Source organism: Gossypium hirsutum, chromosome D04 (assembly GCF_007990345.1).
Source record: "Gossypium hirsutum isolate 1008001.06 chromosome D04, Gossypium_hirsutum_v2.1, whole genome shotgun sequence".
NCBI lineage: Eukaryota > Viridiplantae > Streptophyta > Magnoliopsida > Malvales > Malvaceae > Gossypium > Gossypium hirsutum.
In genome coordinates, this window is record NC_053440.1 from 11,966,267 (window position 1) to 11,983,761 (window position 17,495).

At 32.3% G+C, this 17,495-nt stretch overlaps 1 protein-coding gene across 1 annotated transcript; it reads left to right on the forward strand.

Annotated features, from left to right (window-relative positions):
• Positions 1–1,181: 1,181 nt before the first annotated feature.
• On the forward strand, positions 1,182–3,523 carry LOC107955135 (tropinone reductase homolog At5g06060). The gene is made up of 5 exons (XM_016890860.2): positions 1,182–1,420; positions 1,647–1,854; positions 2,230–2,446; positions 2,874–2,980; positions 3,127–3,523. Exons 1-5 carry the CDS (start codon positions 1,326–1,328, stop codon positions 3,304–3,306), a joined length of 807 nt encoding a protein of 268 aa, XP_016746349.1. The 5' UTR covers positions 1,182–1,325; the 3' UTR covers positions 3,307–3,523.
• Positions 3,524–17,495: the final 13,972 nt, after the last annotated feature.

Sequence of the window (17,495 nt, forward strand, 5' to 3'; positions counted from 1 at the left end):
TCAGACGTGTACGCGTATGATAAGATTTCTAGTTATATATTAAGCACTTGATTGAATTAGTGTTATGATACACCGATTTAATTTGGTTAGGACTAAAATTCCCTTGCTTTATAAAATAAATTATATTTTAAGGGTGTTTTTATCTCTTTTATATGTTTCATATAAAAATTGAAAAAAATAGACATAATAGAATTTAAACAAAAATCACTATAATTTTTTATCTCTACACTTTACCATTTCATTCAAAACTTGATTTGTTTAATATATAGATTTTTAATAAATATATTTATTAAGTAATTCAATCTTTCAGCTAAATCATAATCTAGAAAAATCTAAATCAACACATTATAATTTTCACTATTTCAACTTTACATTTGATTATTATACCAATTTTTGTAAATCAATCTCTTTTGAGTCAGATGATAAAATGTGTGCCAATAAAGAAGATAGGGCCTCACAAGTGTCTTGATCTGCAAGTTAACTATATAACAATGTGTCTAAAGCCAAGTCCACCCCATTTCTTATTGAATTAACCAATTAATTTTCTGTCAAAGATTTATTTTGTATCAAATAATTTTAAAAAAATTGAGATATTTCATTTTATTATGAAAATAAATCCTACTATTTCTTTCTTGGAGTTTCCACGCTTGAAAAGGAAAAGTTGAGACGTATTTCTCAAATCATTGGTCTAGTACAAGACGTAGCATTTTCTCCCGGACAAGATACCTAACATTTACAACGCCTAGTAGTTAAGGGTTGAGCTACTGTCAGTCAACAAATTACTTTGTGAAGTACAACAATTAGTAGGAAATAATTTAGTTAGACTTGTAGCTATGAGCGCTATAGATGGTCTAACGAGAGGAATGGAAGTGATTGACACGGGAGCTCTTCTAAATGTTTTAGTCGGCAAAGCAACCCTATGACAAATTTTTAATGTACTTGGAGAACCCATTGATAATTTTGGTCCGATAGATACTCGCACAACATCTCCTATTCACAAATTCGCGCCCGCTTTCATACAATTAGATATAAAATATCTATTTTTGAAACAGTAGTCCATCATTAATCACTATAACCATGTGTCTAAACCCAAAGTAATCATTATAACCATGTGTCTAAACCCTAGTTAATCATTGCAAGGTGGGGAAAAAGTGTAACCTGACTTGCATTTCAAAAAGATTTGTCTTTTTCTGTTTTCTTTTTTTTTTTTTAGAAAAAGGTTTATCAACAAAACCAGAATCCAAATCCCATATAAACACTTGCAGCTGGGTGAGAGAAAGCGAGAGAAGAAGAGAATCGATTTTTTTATTCAAAAAAAGATATCCATGGCAGAGACAGCAAACAACTCTAAACCTAAAAACTCAAGATGGTTTCTCAATGGAATGACTGCCCTTGTCACCGGTGGCACTCGAGGAATTGGGTTGGTTCTTTCTCGCTATTTTCTCTTATCATTTCCTTTTTATTTTTCCTAAAAAGTTTTTTTTTTGGATGAAACCCAATGTTCGATTTTTTTTACTGATTGTTTTATGTTTGATTTCCTATATTTATCTGATTATTTGCTTTAAATGGTCAAAGTTTTTATTTTTAGATGAAACCCAATGTTTAAAGTTGCATTTTTATTTTATTTTACTGGTTGTTGCTTCAAGGCATGCTATAGTGGAAGAACTTGCAGGGCTTGGGGCTTCTGTTTACACATGTTCAAGGAATGGAGATGAGTTGAATAAGTGTTTGAAAGAATGGGAAAGCAAAGGATTTTTGGTTAATGGGTCAGTTTGTGATGCCTCGTCTAAAGACCAAAGGCTGAAACTGATAGACAACGTTGCCTCTGTTTTCAATGGGAAGCTTAACATTCTTGTAAGTCCCTTTGCCAATGTTTACCTTTTCTTGTAGACATTTATATGGATCATTTTGGGTCTTTATGTATGATTCTAATGATTTTGCCATTACTTCTCTTTAATTTGTTAAAATCTGTACATATGTTCTTATGTTCTTAGATTTGATTGAAGTCTCAATACCCTCCAAATACAAATACATGTAAAATCTTTCTTTTAAAATTATACATACCATGTATCAGACACTTATGTGTATCTAACACACCTCCAAATCTGTTCATAAGCTGTAAATTATTTGATGAATATGATGCGCTTATCAAACGTGTCGTGTTTATTATACTGCTTTTGTGCTTATCGAATGTGCTGTGTTGTATTTTTGTATCATGTCGAAGTGTAGGTCAATAATGTGGGAACAAACATCAGTAAGCCAACAGTTGAATACACTGCGGAAGAATATTCAAAGCTGATGTCAACAAACTTCGACTCTTCGTACCATTTCTGCCAACTTGCGCATCCACTTCTAAAAGCATCTGGAAAAGGAAGCATTGTGTTCATTTCGTCTGTTGCAGGTTTAACCCATGTTGACAGTGGATCCATTTATGCACCAGCTAAAGGTAACTTATTTTCTTAACTAGCCCTTCTCTGCCTCCTATTTGAATATTAATACTTTGACATCCACTATTCGAATTCGCATTACTTTTATGGATAATGAATTTGAATATCCAAATCCTCATCCATTATCCACTTATTTGTTAAATGCAGATATTTTTAAAATGTAGGCTTAACTTATACCGAATAATGATTTAATGGATTCGGGTATAGGATAGTTAATGTTATTTAATTTAGATTTAGATAGTAATATTCGGAGTTAATGAAAACGATAAACAGATTGTTATGTGAATTTGGGTTCAAATATTTCATAAAAAATGCAGATATTCAGTCTGCTGCATACTCAAATTTTGTTAAGTTATTTTTTATATATTTGGAAGATCATACCCTCACTCCATGCTCGAATAATGTCTGGTATTTGTTGTTTGGCAGCTGCTATGAATCAGCTCACAAAAAACTTGGCCTGTGAATGGGCCAAGGATAATATCAGGACCAACTGTGTTGCTCCCTGGTACATCAGAACCTCACTTGTTGAACATGTAAGGTTTCCCATTTTTATTCATTTATTTATCGCCATTTTATAGGGTTTATTTATATGTTTTGCATCTTATTTTCTGTGACTTCTGACAGATTAACAAAATAGTGATTAGTCCTTTCTGTTGCTGTTGTATATGTGTTTACACAGTTGCTTGAAAAGAAAGAATTTATGGAAAAAGTAATATCTCGAACACCACTTGAACGGATTGGAGAACCAGAAGAAGTGTCATCAATGGTAGCATACCTTTGCCTTCCGGCTGCTTCTTACATCACTGGACAGATCGTTTCTGTGGATGGAGGATTTACAGTGAATGGCTTCAATCGTTAATTTGATCTTTTATCATAGTTTCTAATGCTAATACATAAATGTTGAACAAAACTACTATTCTAGAAAATGAGTGAGGGTATGATCTTCTCTTATTTTATTTTATTTTTGCTTTGCGAGTTCTATCAACTCTCTGTCTCTGTTGGTTTCTATGGTGGATTTTGGAATTGGGGTGCTTATTTGCATTGTTACTTTTAATATTATTTACAGCTTTATTGCAGTTAAATGGCAGATATTTGCTTGAAGTCACAACATTCAAATTCGATCTTGAGTGTTGTATCATCGTTATTAATATTCTGTGTGTGTTGTGTTGAAGTAATTAAGATGTAAACGAGAGATTTGTGCTCCCATAATTCAAAATTGATTTGAAATGGTCTCAAATTTTATCTCAAAGAGTACTCGCCATTTTTTTTTCTGTGTAAAAGGTCTTTGAGTCACGTTCATCACAACCAAAGTAGTACAAAACGTCAACTCGTGGAGAAACCAATTTACTTGAAGTCTTGTTGATTTAGTGAAACACTCTAATAGAATTAGAGTTATCAGAATAATTATTGTAAATACACAAGGGATAGAGAAGTATAGAGTTTGAATCCTTTTGGACTCTCATTTTGTAGATAGGTATTAATCTTAGTTGCAATTCAATTTGTATCGTTTGATTTGGGGAAACTCAATTATAAATAGAGGTTTTTCCCTTCATTTATAATCATTCTATTGTATTTCATTCTTTGAGTTAAAGAATATATTGAGAGCATTTACTTGAACACTTGATGTGTTTTTGTTTTCTTTTGTTTTTTTCTATTTTTCGTTATTTTTTCGTTTTGAGTTTGCTTTCGCTTTGCTTCGATGCCTTAGATAACTTCTACGAGAATTTTCATTTTTCGAGAGTAAGGTTGACTATAACGAACCAAAAGACAATAGGGTTGAGAAGTGTGGTTTCGGAACTCCGATTCCGTGAACCAGACCCGTAAATATTATTAAATATTTACGGGGATGAATTGTAAGTTAATTTAATTTTGAATAGATAGTTTCATTTATGTGGTGCTTAAATTAAGTATAGGGATTAAATTGTATACGAAGTAAAAGTGTACTTTATAAAAGGATTATATTTTGAAATAAATAGGAAGGACTTAAGTGACAATTAACCATTAAAATGGTTAGTGCGGTTTAGGTGGGTAAAGATATGCTTTAATATATGTAAGCTATAATAAAAATAAAATAAAATATAAAAGAAAAAAAAGTATGAAAGGGTGGGAGTGGATAAAATAGAAACAGATTGTGCCCTCATACCATCGACGCGGCGGAGAAAAGTTTGGAGAAAACGTCAGGATTTTCAAAGCTCAAGCTTCAATTAGTATGCTTTAATTAGTTCGGTTTTTTTTTTTTTGTAAATTTTATATTTTCAGAATCCTTATTCTATAAGCTAATTGACCTATATATTATTTTTCGGTACTGTTAGAAATTAAGGATGTCACCATTGTTGTATACTTAAAGTGTTAGGGACCATTTTTCTCATGAATGTCCAAAAAATGATAGTAGTGTATCAGCCGACACTCAAAAATCTACATCTGCGACCAAGGGTCATGGCATTAGTTAGGGTGATTCTATTTCTAGAAGTAGTGTAGGAAATGGTAGTGTTACGGTTACTCATCAGTCTATAGCCAGTGTATTGGCTCAAGCGTACGTCGTACGAACTTGAGAGACGGGTGACGCTACCGATGTTGTAGCAAGTATATTTTCCTTATATTATATGTTTGTTTATATATTAATAGACCCTGGTTCTTCTCACTCATATGTTAATGCTGATTTGATCAAATCTGGGAGTCTAAAACCTGAAGTGTCCAAGGTAGCCAAGTCTGTATCGAGTTTGCTGAGTCAAATGGTATTAGTTGACCAAGTGTGTAAGCAATGTTTGTTAGAAATTCAAAGCTTGACTTTTCCTGTAGATTTATTAATAATGTCTTTTGGTGAATTTGATTTAATCTTGGGCATGAATTGGTTAACCGAGCATGGCGTGATTCTTAACCGTCGAAGGAAAAAATTTTCAATTCAAGGACCAAACGGTGAAATTATGGAAGTGAATGGTATTAGAACAAGCGTTTTGACCTGGATTATTTCGTCAATCCGAGCTAGTAAGCTGTTGAAGATTGGTTGCGAAGCTTTTCTGGGTTATGTGATTTACTCGAATGTTGGAAATAGACAGATTGAAAATATCCAGACTGTTTGTGAATTCTCTAATGTGTTTCCCGAAGAATTACTGAGATTACCACCAAATCGATAAGTGGAGTTTGCAATCGAAGTGTTTTCTGGTGCAGCTCTAGTGTCAATACCTCATTAGCTAATGGCACCAACAGAATTGAAAGAATTAAAAGTTCAATTGCAAGATTTACTTGATTGTAGCTTTATACACCCTAGCATATCGCTCTGGGAGCCCCAGTATTGTTTTTTAAAAAGAAAGATGGTTTAATGCGTCTTTGCATAGATTATCGGCAATTGAATAAGTTGACAATTAAGAATCGATACCCTCTACCCCGTATTGATGACTTATTCGATCAATTGAGAGGGGCTTCCATCTTTTTCAAAATTGATTTGTGATTCAGTTATTACCAATTAAAGGTGAAAGATAGTGATGTACCAAAGATGGTGTTACGTATGCGTTACGGACACTACGAATTTTTGGTGATGCCTTTCGACTTGACAAATACTCCTGCAGCATTCATAGATCTCATGAACTGTATTTTTTAACCCTACTTGGACCAGTTTGTGGTAGTGTTTATCAGTGATATCTTGATCTATTCGAAGACAGAAATAGAACATGAACAACATCTTTAAATTGTGTTATAAGTGTTACAAGATAGATAGTTGTACAGAAAGCTTAGCAGGTGTAAATTTTAGCTATCTAAAGTCGTGTTTCTTGGATATGTTATTTCAGCTAACGAGACTAGAGTTGATCCGAAAAGGATCGAAGCTATTGTTCAGTGAAAAGCACCTAGAAATATGTCAAAATTATGCAGCTTTCTTGGATTAATTGGTAATTATAGGAGATTCGTAAATGAATTTTCGAAAATAGCTATGCCACTAACGAAACCTTTGCAAAAGAATGTTCAGTTCGTTTAGAGTGACCAGTGCTAGGGAGGTTTTGAAATATTAAAACAGATGCTGATAAAGGCGCCAATTTTAGCATTGCCTAAAACAGAAAAAAAGACTTCATGTTATATAGTGATACTTCATTGAATGGTCTAGGCTGTATTTTGATGCAAGTTAGGAAGGTGATCGCGTATGCATCTTGACAACTGAAAACACATAAACGCAACTATCTGACGCATGATTTAGAACTATCTGCTATAGTTTTTGCTCTAAAAATTTAGAGGCATTATCTTTATGGTAAGAAATGTCATATGTTTATTAATTAAAAAAGTCTTAAATACCTCTTGACCCAAGAGGAGTTAAATCTAAAACAGTGTCGATGGGTTAAACTTCTGAAGGATTATGATTGTATCACCGATTACCACCCGGGCAAAGCTAACATCGTGATCGACGCGTTGAGCAGAAAGGCTATAGTGGAGTTGAGGGCGATGCTTGCTCGACTTAATGTTAACCATGATGGCAATTTATTAGCAAAACTGCAAGTCAAGCCAGTATTGTTCGAGCAGATAAGAACAGCACAATTCGACGATGCTAAACTAGCAAGGAAGAGGGATATGGTTCAGAATGGTTCACTGGAAAATTTTAGCATTGATGATTGTGATTGCTTAAGATTCTTTAATCAAATTTGTATCCCCGATGCCGCTAAATTAAAAGGATTATTACTTCACAAAGCTTACAATAGCATTTTTACTTTGCACCCTGTGGGAACAAAAATGTATCATGATTTGAAGGAATTATACTGGTGGCCCGGAATGAAAAGGGAAATGGTTGAGTTTGTGGCTAAATTCCTAACGTGTCAACGGGTTAAGGCTGAACATCAAGTTTCTATTAGACTTCTTCAACCTATTTTGATTCCTGAATGGAAATAGGATTGTATAACGATGGATTTTGTAACAGGGTTACCATTGTCTCCGAGCAAGAAAAATACAATTTGGGTTATAGTTGATTGACTTACGGAATCGGACCATTTCATTTCTATTAGGATCAATTGGGCACTTTTAAAGCTTGCCAAAGTCTACATTTAGGAAATTGTTAGATTACACGGTATACATGTATCGATTATTTCTGATTAGGATATGTGATTCACTTTGAGATTTTGGAAACAGTTACATGAATCTCTTGGTATGAGATTTAACTTTAGCACAAGTTTTCATCCACAAAGAGAGGGACAATCTGAGCGTGTGATTCAAATTTTAGAAGATATGTTTCGAGCTTGTATAATTGATTTTGAATCAGGTTGGGAACAATTCTTACCTTTGGCCGAATCTGTGTATAACGACAATTTCTAATCAAATATTCAAATGGTTCCGTATGAAGCTTTATATGGGCGTAGATGTCGAATGCCTATTTTTTGGTCTAATTTATGTGAAAGATGGCGGGCCACGAATGGATCAAAGAGACAAATGATACAGTTGAATTAATTCAGGATAGGTTGAAAATAGCTTTCGTCAAGCAAAAATTATACGCAGATTTGAAATGTCAAGACATCGAGTTTGTTGTGTGTGATAAGGTATTTTTGAAGGTTTCATCATGGAAAAAAGTTCTACGATTCGGTCAAAAAGGGAAGCTAAGTCCTCATTTTATCAGACCTTATGAGATCACCGAAAGAGTAAGGCATGTCGTGTTTAGACTAGCATTGCTAGTGTAATTGTAGAAAATGCATGATGTTTTCCATGTTTCGATGCTCAGGAGATATCGCTCATATCTGTGTCACATTATCTCAACGGAATAAATTGAAATTCAGCCTAATATGTCTTATAAGGAAGAGTCGATCGAAATATTAGCTTATGAGGTGAATGAGTTACAGAACAAATGCATCCCTTTAGTGAAAGTGTTATGACGTAGCCATAGGATTGATGAAGCAAATTGGGAATATGAAAAGATGATGAGATCTCAATACCTCCACCTCTTTTCAAGTAAATTTCAAGGACGAAATTTCTTAAAGGGAGAAGAGTTGTAACAAACCGTAAGACAACAAGGACGGGAAGTGCGATTCTAGAACTCTGATTCTTTGAACCGGACCTATAAATATTTATATTAAATATTTACGGAGTTGAATTGTAAGTTAATTGAATTTTGAATAGGTAATTTCATTTATGTAGTGCTTAAACTAAGTACAGGGATTAAATCGCATAAGAAGTAAACGTGTAACTTATAAAAGGATTATAATTTGAAATAAATAGGAATGACTTAAGTGACACTTAACCATTAAAATGGTTAGTGTCGTTTAGGTGGGTAAAGATATGCTTCAATATATGTAAGTTATAAAAAAGAAAAAAAAAGTATGAAATGGGTAGGGGTGGGTAAAATAGAAATAAATTGTGCCCTCAGACCATAGACAAGGGGGGAGAAAAGTTTGAAGAAAACGTCAGTATTTTCAAAGTTTAAGCTTCAATTGGTATGCTTTAATTAGTCTTTTTTTGTAATTTTTACGTTTTTTGGAATCCCGATTCTATAAGCTAGCTGACATATGTATTATTTCTCGGTACTGTTAGAGATTGAGGATGTCACTATTGTTGTACACTTAAAGTGTTAGGGACCGATTTGATAGATTTTTGGGTTAAGTTTGAAATTTATGTTGGTCCCGATTTTTAGGGATTTTATGGAATAATATACAAAGGTTGTGTACTGTTAATGTGTTCTATTTGTTTAATCCGTAACTGACGTCAATTCGATATCTTCAAGGAAGGGAAAAGACAAGATCGATGACGAATAGCTCGGTGATCACGGTTGGTGTTTTTATAACCCGATTATTTCAATTATTGTTATTAATTATATATATACATTTATATCCATATACATATCATTTGGTTGGTAAGTTTATAAGAAGAATTAGTTCTTGAAATAATTGGTGTAATGGTCAAATAAAATTGAAACAAGAGTTGGAAATGATTTCACACATATTTTTCGGTTTTACTAACCAGTGCAGGGTGCATTTAATGTCGGTTATACCGACCAGTGCTAGGCATACATATTTTTCAATTTTATCGACCAGTGATTGGCACACATATTTTTCATTTCTACCGACTAGCACAGGGCGCATTTATTGTCGATTTTATCAGCCAACACTAGGTGCAATTTATTAATACGAATTTATCCGTCAGGCACCGAGTGCCAAATTTAGAGTGTTAATTGGAACCATATACATAACTAAAGTTGAGTAACGTTAATGATGAAAATAAATAGATGGAATGGAAATAGGGACTAAAAATGAGTTTGATGAATGGTATTAAATGGAATGTGGATTTGTTGATTACTCCGCAATATAACTTGGTTTCGGATCATAGGAATATTTCTAATCTTTTATCTAGTAAATGGCTCTAGTTTATGTTATGTGTATAGGTTAGGTACTCTTTTGCTAGATTGTCAGTTCAACATCCAATGGCAATCCCGAACTAATTGTTGGTGGTTTGTTTCTTTTTGGTCTTGGCATGTACCTAGATGGTTTGAGGTCTTTTGTTTAGTTATCCCTTTTGTAACGATGTAAGCATGCATATTGATAAATGTATGTGATCATTTTGCAACGTTAAAAATGTGTTGAAGTGTCATTTTGACATGCTTCTAATGCCCTTGAAACTATCATAAACCATGTGAAATCTATTTTTTTACAGTGGGTTTTATGTAAAATAAGCAGAAATGCTGTCGAATTTTTTTTATAAAAATTTTTACCACTATACTAATATTTCAATAAAGTAAAATAGTAAAATAGGTTGTTATGGCATTTGAAGGTGGTATTTTATATTCGGATCCTCTAATTGAGTCGAATACAAGATGTCACACTGACTTAGGTGAATTTGAACCCAAGAAATCGTTTAAAGTAATTCAGTTTGCCAAACTAAAGTTTTAACCTCGTGACAGTTGATATCTGAGCTAATGTTTGAAGGTAATGATTTAGATGTCGAAAGGAGTAGAAGAACATGTTGTGCTCATAGAAACCCGTGGGAGGGACAAAAAGCTAGTAGCTCGAGGGATATGTTGTCAGCTTTGGAAGGTAGGGCTACCAATCTTGGGAGCTCCATGAGGGATGTGAGGAAGCCCCTTAAGATAGTCAAGAGACGCACCGATGAGTTAGACTTGATGAAAGAGAAATTCAGGGACTATGTAATGAAAAACTCTTAAAGCTAATCGGGATGTGATGAACGAGGCCCTCCATGTCGCCAGGAGTAATCAGACAAAGAAGAATGATACTCTCGAACCCATGGTAATGACTTTGAAGGAACAAGTTGCGAAGCTCAATAGGGAGCTTACTATCTGTAAAGCTACTCCTAAGTAGCGCAATGAGATGTTGGCTTCGACTCTTAAGTAGCGTAACATGGATGTTCCCAAACTAAAAAAGTTTAAGGGGATAAGGTTTGTAAGGGATGTGAACAATTTCCTTTAGTGGATGGAATAGTACTTTTGTGTGATGGGCATCGAGGATGATGCCACTAAGGTAAACACTGCTGCATTTTATTTTACTAATGTCATTCTCTTATAATGGTGTTATAGGTTCACAAATGAGAAACGAGATGGGACTGATATTGAAACTTGGGAGGAGTTTCAGAAAGAACTGAAAACGCAGTTTTACCCACAATATGTCAAGAATGAGACTCGAGCTGATGCGATTTTCTGAACTTGGATGTTCGGAAAGTAGCTCAATGTGAAGAATCATCTTGAAATGGTTCAAACGGTGGAAACCTTAACCCGAAGCACTTTAATTCTTTAAAGAACCGTAGTTATATTAAAACTAAGACCCACTTAAACTTGACAGAATACTCGAACCTTGGTGTATTGAAGTCACCACACTTCGGGATGGAAAAATAGAGTGATAAGACAATTTTGAATGCCACAAACTTAGAAAGTTTGGTAAGTTCGAAAATAGTTCAATGAAGTACCTTAAAGAAAATTTTCTCACAAAAAAGTCTGATTTTTAAATTCAAGCAAAAGTCCATTACAAATGTTTAAATTCTAATTTATATAAACCTAGAGGTGACCTTTCACATTCGGCACCATTACTAGCAATTAACACATTCAGCTATTGCAATTAAATTGAGTCCATAACTTATGGTGAATAATTGAAAAGGCATGTCTTTTCACTTGACCATGTGTAGTTGAAAGGTTATGTCTCTTCACTATTCCATGTGTAACTTAAAAGTCATCTTCTTCATGAATTCTTAATGCTCCTGTGCTAGTTATGGCCCTTCATTTTCCCCTAAATCGAATGCTTGTGTTTTCCTCCCTTTAATTGGCGTCATAAATAAGCTTTAAGTGCACCAAAAATCGAACAGAATTTGAAGAGTCTTCTTTGGTCCTTTGAATAGTCACTTAAACAAGAATAAATTAATATTTAAACATTTGCAATCTGTTCAAATTCTTATTCAACCTAAAACAACCTATTTATAATGGAAATAAACACACTATAACTTATACATTAAAAAGTAACCGCCAAAATAAATGACACACTTCACAAACTTATGAAATTAATTCATACTTAAACATAATTAACAAGTAAGATGCTTAAATGCATCGTTTAGCTAAGATGCAAACTAAATGAACAAATGAGTTACATAATGCATGACATAATTTAAAACACAACCTTTATTAGCATATGAGTTATGTAATGCTTGACATAGTTAAATAGATAACACATAATGCAAGTCATAATTTAAAGATGCAGATTAATAATTCAAGATATTAACTGAAAGATGCAAACATAAACTAAAATAAACTTAATTAAATTCTTTGAAAATTGTCCCATTATTAATCAAAGCCCATCACTAAATTCGTTTACACTTGAACCCAATTAACCATCATAGACATTAGGCTTAACCCAATTGGAATGATAAGCTTCATTCTCGTTTGAGCCAATCTGAACATTTCTGAATTGCGTCGTAATATTATGTGATCGAAATCACATCACGGACTAAGTTGTGTTTTCTTACGGAACAATGCACTGTTCGGGAGTATGTCAAACACTTCAGTGAATTGATGCTCTAAATTTCTAACTTGAGTAAAAAAGAAGCATTCTACTAGTTTGAAGACAAGTTGAAGCCTTGAGCAAAGCAAGAGTTGAGTCAACAATGTATCATTAAGCTTATTGTATCTATGGTCGAGGTGGAGTCTTTTATCGAGCTTGGACAAGTTCGAGTTTTCCAAACCCAAAGAGAAGAACAATGGTAGGGGAGACCATAAGGAAGATGAAAATAGCAACGGTGGCAATGGTAAGAATGGTGGCAAAGGGAAACCACATAATGGGAATTGAAAGCCTAACAACAATCCTAAGGGGCTAGTGAAATGCTTCCTTTGTGATGGTCCACATATGGTGATGGATTGTACAAAGAAATCTACGCTTTCTGCCATTGAAGGGGATGATGAGCCAGACAAAGCAACGATGAGACTTGGTTCGATGTGCATTCTGTCGAAGCCAAGAATGTCAAAGAGAATAAAAAAAAGCTAGCGAAGTGTTTCATATGTTGTGGTTTGCATAGGATGCGAGATTATCCAAAGTGATCCAAAATGTTCGTGATCAATAAAGAGAATGAAATGGAGCCCATTGAGAGTGAGGCTTTATAGCTTGGGTCGATGATACTCAATTTTGCTGAGGTGAAGAGGAACTGCAAACAGAAAAGGTTGACGTATGTGGACATCAACATCACAGAGCGAAGAAGGAGTGCTCTTGTTGATACTGGATGAGTAGTTGAAGTGCAATATGCCATCAATAAAACTTCAAGTTCAATGTTAAATAACCTAATATGCATTGCAATATAGTGGTAATATTGGATGAATATTTGCTAAACCTAGTAAATGTAAAATAAACAATAGGCCGAATCAAATTATTTAATTAACATTTTCAAATTTTACATCTTACATATCTAAATATTATAATTACGGTGTTCTAACCATAAACCCTAAGCTTGTACAAGGTCTTGAGGCATGACCTCTTTTACCTATACTAGTATAGATTCTATAAAATCTTTCGGTAATTCGTTAAGGACAAAATTTATCATCCAATGAATTCCTAGAGTTTCCGAAATGGTTTTACGAATGTTATTGCCCGTAAAAAGCTGGACAATTCACTTTGCACCTTCCAGTGCAATACTCTTGCAAAATATTTAATCAACATATCATACCATAATCTATCTAACCTAACTTCATTCTCTACATAAATAAATGTTCCCCGTAAAAAATATATATTTATGTATTTCTAGCCTAAGACCAATATAACACATCCAAATTAGATTTTGCATTATGCGATTAATAGCAATTATGTGTGCAATAACACAAGTATTGTTAGTATTCATTCTATAATTCTTTAATTACACCTCAAGAATAGCCATCTTTTCTCTTTGCTCTTGATTCCTAACACATCTTAGAGTACGATAAGCCCTAGCCATTGCACTAAGTATATCCGAAGATACTATTACAGTTATCACTTACGTATGTCATTTACTTGATAATTATTAACTACTCTTACATTAACCGTTTCACTATAATTATCAACAATATACATTCACATACTTGTTTAAAAATTATTTAATTTTGATTGCAAACTCAAACATATATATTTGTTTTAAACATAATGTGACAATATATTTTTATTTTGCTAACCTAACTTTATTGAATTATAAATTGGATTAATTTTGAATTTAAAAGTGGGGTGGTTTTGTGTGTGTGTGTGTTTTTTTTTTTTGGATTTTAAGGGTTTATATAGTGGGGTTTTTAAAGATTGTATGGTCTTGTCGAGTAAAAAATCTTTGCCTAAATCAACACAAATTTGATGGATTTGGGCAAAAATTCCTGCCTAAATCAGCACTATTCGACCTGATTTAGCAAGATTCTCTACGATTATCTATGCTTCAACAATGAATTGCAGAACAGGCTCAAATAGACTTGGTTTATGAGGATTTGAGCTTTTGCCCAGATCACCACAAACCAAGCCAATTTAAGCCTACAGTTCACCGATCAAAACATATGATTTAGGTGAAAAATTCAACCTAATATATGGAATGTAAAAAATAATGGTTTCTCCAGTCACGTGGCACTGATCTTTTGAGGCGTCACTTCATGCGTGCCAGCTAAATCTTTTACGTGGCAACAGTTAACTAGATGGAATCCTTTGCTTTGATTATTGACCTTTTTCTCTTTAAGGTGGCTTACGACTCTAGGCCCTAGGGTTCTACTTCCACGTTTGCTGTAGGCAGATAAAAATACAAATATTTCTCTACATGTGTTATTTGGGTTTTCAAGTATTTAACAAAGAAACTACGTCCTTTTTTGCAATCATTTTTAACTTCTCGCTCTTTTTTACATCTTTTTTTTATTAAAATAAAAATATCATATTTAACAAAAATTATATATTTTAATATTTGAGGATAATAATGTTTAATTTGGATTTTAAAATTAGTTAAATAAAAATTCATAATTAGATAATAATATTAACCATTAACTTTCATCAAATTAACCTTAAAATTTGAAATAAATCACATCAATGAAACTAACATAAAATAAAAAAAATCACAATTAATACTAAATTATACACCTTTAACAAATAATTTCAATGACGATATATAAGAAGGGATTGTAGTGGATTAATGGTGTGTTTAGTATTGCTTATAAGAAACACTATTGGAACAAAAGTATTCCTAAACAAACTGTTTTTTTAAAGAAAAAATATTTCTTCCAAACTAAAAATTGGCCCAAAAGCAAAAAATTTTAACTACTCTCCAAATATTTTTTTTTCAAAAGCATTTTTAAGAACATTTCTGAACTAATCTGCTTTGATTATTGTATGCGTTCCAATTCAAAGAGTAATAATTTTAGGACATTAAAACTTTACCAAAGATCTAAATTTTAAGTAATAAAAAATATATGAAACTAATTAATTAAAGTATATTGGCATTTAAAAAAATAAAATAAAATTTCTGAATCTATAAAATCTTGTTGTGAGTTCCAAAAAAAAGAGTGGGAAATTAGGTAAGTGTTAAAATTGGGGCAAATAACCAATAAAAGTTCATTTATTTTTAAAATTATCGAAATGGGCCAGGTTCTAAATTAATTACCGAAATGAACCATTTCCCCCAAAAATTCGTCCACGTCAGTGCGTTGTCAGGGGATAAAGCAGAAAAACGCTTCCTTAAAAAAGCGCTTTGTCCACGTGGACAGAAAATGCTCCCTCAAGGAAGCGCTTTGTCCACGTGGACAGAAAACGCTTCCTTGAGGGAGCGCTTTGTGTCCACGTGGATAGGATTTAGGGTTTTTTGCAATTAGAGTTAGGGCTTTGGGGTTTTTGAGTTTTTAAATTTTAGGGATTTAAGGAAAAAATTAAATAAATAAGAGTTTAAGGTTTAGGGTTTCTTAATTAAATTAATTATAAATTTTAAAAAATTAGAAATTATTTATTAAGTCTAACTTTATTTAAATATAATTAAATATTAATTACAATTATTATATTTTTTCTCGAATTTTGAATTTAAACTTCTACAGTTTAAAAAATATATTAAATATTAAAATATTAAAATTTATGTTAAATTCCATTAAATAAAGTTATTAATACTTATTTATAAATCATTCACTAACAATCAATAAAATATTTACCCATGATCTTAAGACCTTAATTAAGGAATTATTATCCCTAAAATATTCTATTATTAATATGATTGTATTATATTAAATTTCATGTATGTTTTTGCATATTATATTATATTATATTAATATTTTTAATTTATTATAAATTTAAAATTACAACAAAAGATAAATTTAATATATATATATATATATAAACTTTTAACTCTTTTTTTGTTTTTCATTAAAAAAAACTCTTTTTCTATTTTAAAATTTGAAAATAAAAAATTCATTATATATATTTTATTTTTAATTTATTATTAAAAAATTCTTTTAATAAATTTAATTTTTACTAAAATATTTAATTTTATTAGTTTACTTTTTTAGAAGAAGTTTAAAATATATAACGAATAACAACTAGTTTTATTTGATTTTTTCTTAAAAACCCTAAATACTAAACCCCAATCTAATTTTTTTAAAATTTATAATTAATTTACTCAAGTAACCCTAAGCCCTAATTTATTTGATTTTTTCTTTAAAACCCTAAACACTAAACCCTAATCTAATTTTTTAAAAATTTATAATTAATATACTCAAGTAACCCTAAACCCTAATTTATTTAATTTTTTCCTTAAAAACCATAAACACTAAACTCTAATCTAATTTTTTAAAATTTATAATTAATTTAATTAAGAAACCCTAAACCCTTATTTATTTAATTTTTTCCTTAAAACCCTAAAATCTAAAAATTTAAAAATCCCAAAATTCTAACTCTAATTGCAAAAAATCCTAAATCCTAAAAACAAAAAAAATGCTTCCTCAAAGAAGCGTTTCCTGTCCACGTGGACAAAGTGCTTCCTCGAGAAAGCGTTTTCCTGCTCTATCCCCTGATAACGCACTGGCGTGGAGGCATTTTTAAAAGAAATGGTCCATTTCGATAATTAATTCAGAACCTGGCCCATTTCGATAATTTTAAAAATAAAAGGCTTTTATTAGTATTTGCCCTTAAAATTGCAAAAAGAGGACGGTACACTATAATATTTCTCCAAAACAAGAGCTTTAGTGCGCACCATCCGGTCCACGTCATCGTATAACACGTGTCAATTGCTAGGTTCATCGAAAGCTCAGATATTCTGATCAGATCTTTGACATGTGGTCCCTCACGTGTCCTAATCTTCTCTGTTACGTAGACACTTTCATTGTACAACTGTCAGTATTTTATAAAATATATTAAAAGTAATTTTACCTTTGCTACTCTATTTTTTTATTATTTTTGTAGGAATTCCCTAAAATTTAATAAAGTGACTAATGGGACCACATGGGTGTCAGAGAACCAAGGTTCATTTTTATCTATACGTGTCGTAAAAGCATTGGCTAGAGTGTTCAACATCACTCAGGAGGAAGTTACACGTGGCATATTATCAACCAATGTGCTCAAATGGACGGTGCCTGATTACCTTCATGCAATTCAGATAAATCGACGTCACACCAACTGTACGTGTCGGGTA

Bases quoted from the DNA above. Each gene is read 5' to 3' on its own strand.
- LOC107955135 (XM_016890860.2), top strand. From the start codon at position 1,326: ATGGCAGAGACAGCAAACAACTCTAAACCTAAAAACTCAAGATGGTTT. The intron at 2,447-2,873 runs GTAACTTATTTT...GTTGTTTGGCAG, and splicing joins CATTTATGCACCAGCTAAAG to CTGCTATGAATCAGCTCACA. The intron at 2,981-3,126 runs GTAAGGTTTCCC...GTGTTTACACAG, and splicing joins GAACCTCACTTGTTGAACAT to TTGCTTGAAAAGAAAGAATT.